Source organism: Pipistrellus hanaki (genome assembly GCF_964339955.1).
Source record: "Pipistrellus hanaki genome assembly, chromosome: X".
Classification (NCBI taxonomy): domain Eukaryota; kingdom Metazoa; phylum Chordata; class Mammalia; order Chiroptera; family Vespertilionidae; genus Pipistrellus; species Pipistrellus hanaki.
In genome coordinates this window covers 11500958-11512356 of record NC_140524.1, presented here as the reverse complement: position 1 = coordinate 11512356, position 11399 = coordinate 11500958, and the positions used below count along the sequence as shown (strand labels likewise).

At 48.9% G+C, this 11399-nt stretch overlaps 1 protein-coding gene across 1 annotated transcript; it reads left to right on the top strand.

Annotated features, from left to right (window-relative positions):
* Positions 1–7157: 7157 nt before the first annotated feature.
* On the top strand, positions 7158–10536 carry LOC311614951 (paraneoplastic antigen-like protein 6B). The gene is made up of 2 exons (XM_084870055.1): positions 7158–7384; positions 7683–10536. The coding sequence occupies exon 2, from the start codon at positions 7815–7817 to the stop codon at positions 9258–9260; it is 1446 nt and encodes a 481-aa protein (XP_084726181.1). The 5' UTR covers positions 7158–7384; positions 7683–7814; the 3' UTR covers positions 9261–10536.
* The last annotated feature ends 863 nt before the right edge of the window (positions 10537–11399 follow it).

The window sequence follows — 11399 nt, the reverse complement described above, 5'->3', positions numbered from 1 at the left end:
GTAACAAAGACACTGCTATAAAAAAAAGTTTCTGATGTGAACTTTGAACCCTTGCTGTCAACCCAAGGGAATCTCCCTGATTCAATATTGGATCCCATGCTGAGTCAGGGCACTGAAGTTGCCACTGCAGAGAATTGGCAGCTAATGGTGCTGGTGCATTTTAGATTTTATCTCTTTGACTACTCTGTCCAGAACAGAGAAGCTATTTGGGCTGGCTTCCTGTTACCTTCAGGGACCTGAGTGCATTAGGCCATAGAAGCTCAATGCTTAATTTGAAAAATTAATACACACACACTCAAAGTGAAGTCTCTTAGTGGCTAACTAGATTTGGTGTTTCCAGACCCAGCTCAGGAAATACTCTTTTTGGCAAAGACAACCACAACCTGGAGAATCCATGAACCATCATTCCATCACCCAGAAAATACTCCCTTGCTTCCATTCCTCTCCTACTCATTCCCTTGGAGCTGAGGTTTTAGATGTAATTGATATATGTTCCTTATTAGGGAGAAAGACACTTAAGACTCCCTTTATAAAATGGTGATTACAAAAGCTCTTTTCATTTTCTTTATGAGATATTGACTTAAGTTTAAGCTATCACTGAAATATGGAGTTTAGGTTTTGTGACTCATTTGGTTATGGGAGCAAGGGGAACTTTTTGTATACTGAAAATTATGCTGTGGCAATCAAGAGCATGCATGCATGTGAGAATAGCTAAACATACTGTGTGTGTTTCCACCTCCACTCCCTTGGTTGCTAAGAAATACTGGTGATGTTTGAAGTGAAAAACTGAAAAGTTTATAGTAGAAATGGTAAGAACCCAAATGGAGTATTTGGATAGTGAACAATCCTGGTCTATGAATTCAGCACCCTTTGAGACCTGACCCTCCCACACACGCCTCTATACAGATCAAATGAGAAACTGAAGGCCTTCCCTAAGGACGACAGAAAACCTGGCATTTCTGGAACTAGAAATGTAAAATCTAGAACCAGCTACTGACATGTCACCACTCATACATACATAAGATTATTGCCTAGGACTAGGACTTAAGACAGAACCAGATAGGCATGAACCAAACTTTATCTTTGTGAGTTGATCAAGGTTTCTAGTATAGTGATTAACTAAATGATCCATTGGTCAAGATAAGGACACTCCAGCTGGTCCAAATTCAGATTTAAACACCATTGATTTCAAGTGAGCAATAGCAACATTTTATCACCACACACCCATCCTCCTTTGCCACCTCAAAGGCAAACTAGGCAGCAACCTCTAGCTTAAAACATCACTGAACCCTCTGTATCTTCTCCAGAAGTGTCAAGTTCAACCACATTCATGGAAGCCTTCAGTCATCAGAGTGGCAATCATGGTGAATTAACTGGCCAAGTCAAGTAAATGTGACAGCAAAGCCCAAACTAAAATGAGGGGGAAAAACCAACCTTTTCCCAGGAACAACCACCAAGGGTCCCCAAAGTCCAAAGCAAAAATTATATAAAACATGATACACATGAAGTATACAAAGTCTCTTATTTATGTTTTTCATTGTCTGAATGAACCAATGTGCTCTTCATCTATGACACTATTACCCATTTTACTCTTATCTAGAAACAAGCAGTTCTTTGCCTAGTCTTATTTTCCACTATTTCTCTCTGTAACATCATTATATTTTTCCAAAAGGATCTCTGTTCAAAGCTTCAATCCAGGCCCAGTTTCCAGCACTATAATATCATAGGTTATGTGTTTTTCCCAGTTAAGTGGGGAAATGATCCAAAACAAAATAAATAATACAAAAAAATAGGAGAACTCCATATTGTCAAGATCTTCCCAACTTGATCTATAGATTCAAAGAAGTCTCGATAAAAATCCCAGCAAGTTATTTTGTGGTTATCAACAAACTTATTCTAAAATTTATATGGATGCCTGGCTGGTGTGGCTCAGTTGACTGAGCACGGCCCTGTGCACCAAAAGGTTTTGATTCTAAGTCAGCGCATATGTGGGATCCTTCTCTCTCTCTCTCTCTCTCTCTCTCTCTCTCTCTCTCTCTCTCTCTCTCTCTCTCCTCTACTTATTCCTTCCTCTCTCTCTAAAATAAATAAAAACTTAAGTTAAAAAAATTTGCCAGCCAGGTGTGGCTCAGTGGTTGAGTGACCTATGAACCAGGAGGTCAGGATTTGATTCCTGGCCAGGGCACATGCCAGGGTTGCTGGCTTGATCCCCAGTGTGGGGCATGCTGGAGGCAGCTGATCAATGATTCTCTATCATCATTGATGTTTCTATCCCTTCCTCTCTGAAATCAATAAAACTATATTTAAAAAATAATAAAATTTATATGTAGAGGCAAAAGATTCAGAAAGGCCAACTCAATATTAAAAGAGAAGAACACACACACACAAAGAGAAGAACAAAGTTGGAGGACTGACACTATCCTATTTCAAGACTTACTATAAAGCCACAGTAATCAAGACTGTGGTATTGGTGAAAGAATAGACAAATATATCAATGGAACAGAATAGAAAGCTTATAAATAGACCAGCATAAATACAGTCAACCGATCTTATACAAAGGAGCAAAGATGGTGCTTTAGACCTGTGATTTTTAACTGCTATGCTGCAGCACACTGGTGTGCTGCAAGAATTTTTACCTGACTATATAGTCAGGGCACTAACTTCTTTTTCCTTAGATTATCAACTAAAAGATGAAAACAGCCAACACAATAGCCATCAATGTGGATGAATAAAAATTACAACTATTTTTGACAGATCATATATATATCTCAGTGCTGTAGAATTTTAGTAATTAGTTTGTGTGTCCCATGAGATGAAAAGGGTTGAAAATTACTATTTTAGACAAATGGTGCTGGAATAACTGAACATAGGTATGCAAAAAATGAATTTAGACAAATACTATAATTATTCACAAAAAAATTAACTCACAATGACTATAGGCCTAAAAGTAAAACACAAAACTATAAAAATCTAGAAGAAAACAGAGGAGAAAATATAGATGACCTTGGGTATAGTGATGACTTTTTAAATACAATACTAAAGACATGAAAGAAATAATTGATAAACTACATGTCATTAAAATTGAAAACTTCTATGAAAGACATTAAGAGAATGAAAATGTAAGCTACAGATTGGGAGAAAATATTTGCAAAAGACACATCTGATAGAAGACTGGTATCCAAAATATACAAAACGTGAGCAAAAGACCTGAAAAGTCATACATATCACCAAAGAAGAATACAGATGGCAACTAAACATATGCCACAATGCATCAAATGTCATCAAAGCAATGCAAATTAAAACAATGATATACCACTACCCACCTCTTAGAATGGTCAAAATTTGAAACCCTGACAAGACCAAATGCTGGCGAGGATATTGAATAACAGGAGCTCTCATTCATTGCTGGTGGGAATGAAAAATAGTACAGCCACTTTGGAAGATAGTTCAGCAGGTATAAGAAAGCTAAACATAGTCTCACTATACAAATTAGCAGTAGTGCTCTTTGGTATTTGCCTGAAGGAACTTAAAACATGTCAATACAAAACCCTGTACAAAGATGTTTACAACAAATGGAGTGGATCCAGAGACATGGAAGCATGAAACAGAGTGCAGAATTTCGGAGGGAAGATGGAGGAGGGTGGATGGGTGGGAAATAATCTACCAAAGACCTTGTATACATATATACATAACCCATGAACACAGACAATAGGGTGGTAAATGTCTAGGGTAGGGGCAGGGATGGGTTGGAGGGGATCAATTGGGGGGAAAAGGAACATATGTAATACTTTCAACAATAAAGATTAATAAAAAAATTTTAAAGGATCTTTATTGCAGCTTTATTAATATCTAGAGGCCTGGTGCACAAAATTTGTGCATGGGGGAGGTGTGTGTGTGTGTGTCCCTCAGCCCAACCTGCACCCTCTCCAATCTGGGACCCTTTAAGGAATGTCCAACTGCGGTTTAGGCCCAATTGCACTAGGATCGGGCCTAAATGGACAGTCGGACATCCCTCTCACAATCCGGGACTGCTGGCTCCCAACTTCTCACCTGTCTGCCTGCCTGATTGCCCCTAACTGCTTCTGCATGCCAGCCTGATCACTCCCTAACCACTCCCCTGTCAGCCTGATTGACGCCTAACTGATCCCCTGCTGGCCCAATTGCCCCCAACTGCCCTCCCCTGAAGGCCTGGTTACCTTTAACTGCCCTCCCCTGCTGGCCTGGCCTCCCCTGTCCTCCCCTGCAGGCCTGGTCCTCCCCAACTCATTTCCCCTGCAGGCCTGGTTCCCCCCAACTGTCCTCCCCTGCCAGCCCAGTCACCTCTAACTGCCCCCTCCCCCTTGCTGGCCTGATTGCTCACAACTGCCCTCCCCTATGGACCATCTTGTGGCAGCCAACTTATGTCCACACAGAGGTGGCCATCTTTAACCACACGGGGGCGACCATCTTGTGTGTTGGAGTGGGGGTCTTTTTGCATATTACCTCTTTATTATATAGGATTGCAAAAACTTGGAAGCAACCAAGATGTCTTTCAATAGGTGAATGAATGAATAACCTGTGGTACAGCCAGAAAATGAAATACTATTTAGTGTTAAAAAGAAATGAGCTATCAAGCCATGAAAAGACATGGAGGAAACTTAATGCATATTAATAACTGAAAGAAGTTGATCTGACAAGACTACATACTGTGTGATTCCAAGTACATGACATTCTGGGGAAAGCAAAACTATGGAGACAGTAAAAAGACCAGTGGTTTCCAAGATTTAGTGGGGAAGAAGAGATGAATCAGCAGAGCACAAGGGCTTTTTAAGGGCAATAAAACTAATCTGTATGATACTGTAATGACGGATACATGCCATTATACATTTGTCAAAACTCAGAAAATGTACAATACCAAGCATGAACCCTAATGTGAACTATGGACTTTGGGTGATGATGATGTGTGAGGGTTGGTTCACTGATTGATTGTAACAAATGTACCACTCTGGTGCTGGATGCCAATAGTGCAGGGGGCTGTGCATGTGTGAGGGATAGGGAGTATGTTGGAAAACTCTGTACTTTTCACTCAATTTTGCTGTGAACTTAAAATTGCTCTAAAAATACAAGTTTATTGATTAAAAATAACACATTTGTACTGGCATCAAAGGTCTCCTATTTGAGCAGAGGAAATGCTATTCTTCACTGTCCTTTAGGCACAGAGTGGAGGAGCCCCTACACCAGGATAAAGGTTAATTTCAATTACAAAAGGGTCCAAAAGCTGAACATATTAAAACTATCACCTCAGCTCTGGTGTCCCCAAGTTCTTCTTTCCAGACATCCAGGGCATCTTCACATCTGCTTCACTGAGCCTGGCTGGGACCTTTACATTGCTCTTTCCAGAAAAGTTCCAGATGCTTCTTTGCCTTGGCTATAATGAACATCTCTTCTTGAGGTCTCATAACTTTGCCATTCACTCATGGTGTGACTTTGGGCTAGTCACATCCCTTCTCTTTGCTGCACTCTCTTCTTCTGTAAGTTGAGAAGAAGGTTGAGCCCTCAGAATGGCAAGACTCAGATCAAGATGAGGTCCTTTAGGTCAGCATCCTATTTCATTGTTTTCTAGGAGCACAAAAAGCTGATTCAGAAAGTGGAAACCAAGCATTTTATGAGAGATGGATGCTGAGTACCCTCTGAGATATTTTTAGGGGAAAAAGACACAAATGGTAAACTTTCAAAGATCCAGAAAAGGCCCCGTTCCATATACCATAGAAAGGAAATCATTACTTTGGGAGGAAGACAATTTTAGAAAAGTTTACCATCTTCATACAAGATTGAGCAGAAGGAAACCTGCAAATTCAAAGTTGAGCCAATTTCTTTCTTATAAATATGACAGGGACTCTGAGTGGACTGAAACAATGGAAGGAAGTTCTCATGTGGATATAGCTCTCAGGGGAGAAATGTCTACTGAATGGGCTGTGGGAAACAATTTAGGCTCCAAATTCAGCTCTACCTGAAACAAGGTACATTTAAGGTGTGCCTTAGCATATTTGAGCCTCATGAGTAGAATAAGGATAATGTTAATACCTACCTGACATGGTTCTGGTGAGAAGTGATGAAATAACTCCTATGAAGATTTGCAGGAAGGTTGACGAGGGAAAACCCATTAAGGAATATTGCTACTAAGCCCCTCACAGACAGCTAGTAGGTAGACAAGGGGAATACACCATCTCATGTGGGGTCCAAGGGCATATGGACAGTTCTGTCACACCCAGTACTACCCAGAGCTACCCAGACCTAGCTGGGTAGATGACCCCCACATGGGCAACAACCACAAGCCCCTCCCTGTGTGAGTGGAGAGAGGCCTGCCAAGTGGAGGCCAGGAGCACACAGACCACTGGGTCATCTGCCTGCAGGGCAGTCACTCCATCTCTCTTTCCTATGCCTCCTGGGATCCAACTGATACTGCAAAACTCACAGCCCATCACTAACAAGGAAAGACAAGTCCAAGGGGATAGGCTCTAAATGGTGAAAGCAGGTTCTCCAGACACTGGATTTGTGGTGCACAGATTGTGAAAAGACCCAGCCAATCTACACTCTGGGTCACCCATTTTGAGGCAGGCCCCTGTCACAAGTGCAGCAAATCACGTTGACCCACCCTGCACCTTCAGTGGCAGACACCTGCAGCACTCAGCCCCCAAGTGAGGTGTGGACAGCATCTTGCTCAGTGTGCATGAGCACACATATGTGCATGCGACCTCTAGTCCACAGAAGGTGCCCCTCTAGACCACGTGCTTCTTGCTCAGCCTTGGGACAGGAACAGCCCTGGGAGGAGAGGCGAGGGGTGGTGGGGAGAGAAAGCAGGGGAAGAAGCCTCAGAGGCTCCCCACCCCTGGCCTGAAGGCAGCCCTAGCCAGCGCACCATGGGCCCCTCCAACCATTCCAGGGCTGGCATCTCCCAAGTCTGGCGCCCCCAAGGGTCATTTCTGGGGGTGGGGGGTGGGAGCCAGGATGGTATCCCAGACGGGCACACCAAGGCTCTGACCCTAATCCACCCCACTTGTGCCCACATCCCCTCCTGGACTTGGGGAGGAGCCAGTGACTTCACCAGAGGTTCCAGGGCTCCAGCAGCTCTGGAAACAGCCCGGTCACGTGACCCGCGCGAGCCAATGGTCCTGCTGTCTCCCAGGCAACACAGAGGGTCCCAGTTCCTCCTCCACTGTGCCCCTGCTCCTGGTCCGCACTGCAGAGAGCCCTGGCAAGCTGACAGGCTGCTGACGCGCAGGCCCACACGCAGCCCTGAGACAGGGACAGGGAAAGGAAGAGGGAGAGACAGCCAGAGAGCCTGAGAAAGAGAAGCATCCCTCCTGCTGGGACCTGGATCAGAAAGGACCACCCCCAGCACAAGGTAGGAGACTCAGGGAGGGCGAGCTTGACCCCTGGAGACCCAGCCACTCTCCTCCCACGCCAGCAGGACTGCAGCTGTCCGCCAGGGCTGGGAGCAGTGTGGGTGGGAAGAGAATGGCAGTCCAGGCTGGGCTGCAGAGGCGCTGCCAGGGGAAGGAAGGCAGCCCAGGGTGGGAGGAGGGGGGCTGCATTAACCTCTCTCTCTCTCTTTCTCTCTCTCTCCCGCCTTCCCTCCCTTCCTTCCCCTCTCTTTCTCCCCCCCCGCACCCCCCCCCCCCCCCCCGCCTTCCTATTCACAGGCAGTGCACACCTGGGAAGCTCCATCTGAGTCCTGGGCTCCCCCCTCCCCCAATTCCTTTCCCACCCAGTGCTGCCCTGTTCTGCACCCAGAACCGGTTCCCCTCCCCCAGCCCCCAGTAGCAGCCCCCAAAATGGCGCTGGCCAACAACGAGGCCATGGATGTGGAGATGCTGCGGGACTGGTGCAGGTGGATGGGCATCAGCGCCCGCAGGGGTCTGCTCATCCTGGGCATCCCAGAGGACTGTGACGACGACCAGTTGCAGGAGTGCCTGGAGGGTTCCCTGTTGGAAATGGGCCAGTTTGAGGTGCTGGGCAGAGTGTTTCGAGAGGAGGACGATGCCAATGCGGCCCTCGTGGAGCTGGACCGGGAAGTCAATTATGCTTTGGTTCCCAGGGAGATCCCAGGCATCGGGCGTCCCTGGAGCGTGGTCTTTGTGCCCCGATGCTCAGGCGAGGACTTTCTGAGTCGCCTGTTGCATGCCATGGAACAGCGGGGGCAGACTGTAGCGAGCTTGGCTGAGGCCCTGGGGCTGGGGCTGAACAAGGTGTGCTGGTTGAGGTCTTTCAGTCAGGCCATCCAGCCCTGGGTGGAGACAGTGCGGTACCAGCCCCTGGGGGTGTTCTCTGGGAGGGACCCGCCAGCCCCGGGGGAGTTGTCCTTCGAGCCCTGGCTGGACCAGGCCACTGAAATGCTGCTGGTGTGGGAAGGGGTCCCAGAAAGGGAGAAGAGTAGGAGGCTAACGGAAGGCCTCCGTGGGGCGGCCCTGCAGGTAGCGTACGATGTCCTGGCAGGTCACCCTGTCAGGACAGTCCAGCAATGCCTGGACGCCCTGTTCCACGTGTTTGGAGACCGCGAGTCCAAGGCCATCCTGCGGCTCAAGTGTGTAACCGCTGAGCAACAGCCAGGAGAGACTCTCTCTGCTTTCGTGTTTAGGCTGGAAGCCCTGCTGCAGAAAGCCGTTCGGGCGAAGGCCCTGGAAAAGCTCTCAGTAGATCAACTGCGTGCGAGGCAGGTGCTCACCGGGGCCCACACTCTTGAGCAGCTGTCAATGGCCCTGAGGCAGCTGCACTCGATGGGGCAGTACCCAACTTTCCTGGAGATGGTGGTGATGGCTCAGGAGACTGAGAGATGGGAGGCAAAATTAGCCAGGAGCCTGAGAGCCCAGCAGGCACAAGGGGCTGCTGCCAAGGCCACTGCCCAGGTGGATGCCAGAGCCAAAGCTCAGGCCAAGGGTGACAAGGTGGAGGAGAAGCAGCGGGAGCAGGAGAATAGTGATAACCATGCCCGGGCCCCTGCGGGCCTGGGTCAGAAAGGGCTCTCAGAGGCCTCCCAGAGAGAGGGAGAGAGAAAAGAAAATGGACCAGGGATGGAAGGCGGCCGCCTGCCTGACCACATGGGCAGCGCTTCCTTGGCAGGTCCAAGAGATCCTGACTCTGTGCTAGGGCACCTGGTCCAGGCGCTAGACCAGGAGGCCGAGGAGCACTACCAGGAGGGGCTCAAGCCCATCCTGGAGGAGTCGGAAAGTGAGGACGGGCCTGGGGAGCTGAGCCCCTCTATGCCCTCCCCTGGCAAATAGGCTCATGAGGCCAGGGCAACCTCCTCACCCCACATGGGGAGCAGGGCCCAGGGAAGGGCCCACCCAGCCCACTCCAAATCCCTTATTTGCCCAACACCCTACGGGGCCCTGACCACCACCATCAGCCCTCCAAGTCACCAAGATGACCATGTTTGACACCCAATGGGATGGGGAGAGGTGCCCACACAAGGGAGTGCCACGCCTGGCCTCAGCCCCTGCCCAGCCTCTGCCAACTTGGGCAGCTGGCCTGGGAGCACCGCTGAGCAGCCCATCTCAGCCTAGGAGAGGGGCACCTCAAGACATCTGCCACCCACGTGGAACTGGGAGACTTTAGAGCCCATCTCGGGTGCCACTCTTGGGGACCCCCATCCTCCATCCGCTGAGGGGCCCCAACTCATTTCTCTATAGCCCCATAGTGACCCACGTGTCAAGTAATCATCCTCCCACCACCCCACAAACAGACCATGAGTCTGCAGTACCACTTGGTGTGTGTGAACCCAAGTGGGTGTCCTGGCCTTCCCCCCGACCCTGCCCGGGGCAGCCACCTCTCAGCCCCGGCACGTGCTGTGAGCCCCACTGCCAGCCAAGGCTCTGCCAGCTCTCGTCCAGTGTCGTGAGCTCAGCCTCTGCTTTCTCAGTATAGATTTAGGCCAAACGCTGCTTGTGCTTGTGATGTGTGTGTTCTTCTCTGAGCAGCTTTTCCCTCCCCACCGCCAACATCACCCACCTCGGAGACCCCGAGCCCGAGCCCAGAAGAACGGATGAGAAGGGTGGACCAGGGCGCGTCTGGCGCTCACCCGGTGACCTGTGGCAGGAAAAAATGGACCAGGGACAGAAGGCGGCTCCTGGAGGCTCCACGGGGACTGTGCTCTGATATGCCACCCTGTTGTTCCCTGTGACTCAGTTTCCTCAGCATGCTCGAGTGTCCCCTGCTGTGTTTTCCAGTATCTTGTGTCTGTTCAGTGCAGGCCACAGGGTAGGGCCAGGTCCCAACATGTCGTCCAGAGCGAGGGGGGGGGGGCGGGGAGCCCTGCAGTGAGTGGACATCACCTGTGTCCATGGTCCTACAAAGTCCAACCAAAGGGCCCTCAGGGAGGGGGACTATGGAAGGAGGGCCACAGTGTGGGGGACATTTAAGGCTCCTCATTAGGGACCCCAGGAGCACGGGGTGTGACCTATGGGCTCTAGTGGCCGTTGAAGTTCCTTTCTGTGTTGTAATTCCCCTTCTTCAATGGATTCAGTAAATGTTTCTCTTCAATAAACATCATTGAATGTTTCAGCTGAGTTTCGTCTCTTCTGTGGGCAATTGAGGGAAGGGTCTGCTGGCAGCAGTTTGGGGAGCCAGGAAAGGTATTGTGCCCAGCGCCCATAAGAGACTTCTTCAGGACATCCTAATGGCCATGTCTACAGCCTCCTAGTCCCTAAATAGCATGGCTGCTCCCCTTTGTGGGTTTTACTGTGCTGGCTGCTACTATGGTTGCAAAGATTGCTGCTGCTCTAGGGTTCCTTCTTCTCTGCGTGTGACTTGAACATTTCTGAACTCGGCCTTCACTAGACATTACTGTAGTTTGGTTTTGATTTCTCAGGGTATGCAACACTGTGGCAAGTTCGGTAGGGTAGAAGTAGCCCCTCCATGGAATGCCTGGGCTGGCTGTCCCAGCCTTTCCTCCCCACTGGCATTGCATAAGCACTGTCAAACCCCACCTGGCCCACTCTCCATTCTTCACCCATCACACAATTCTGTCCCCAGACATCCCTCATTGTGAACACCAAGACTGGCTACTTGTCAGCTGACAGGGGTAGGCTGATCAGGGATGTGTAGGCAGTCACCTCACTACACTCCAGAGTCCTGCACAGAGCTACTTGCAAGGACATCTGACCTCACTTCAGGGCCCTTCTATGGCCCTCTGGTCTCTGGACTGCACATGTGACCTCCCTAACCTAATGACATGCTGGGCACCCACACCCCTGTCAAGGATCATAGGATCTCTAGTCCTACCTGCTGTTTCTCCCCTCTCTAATCGCTAAGGCACTTATTCCTGGGCTTTCTAGGGACCTAAATAGCCACTACACATTCCTACAAATTCCTGCTATCAGTGCTTCCAGCCTCAGGGTAACTGACAGACCTACTTGGACCCT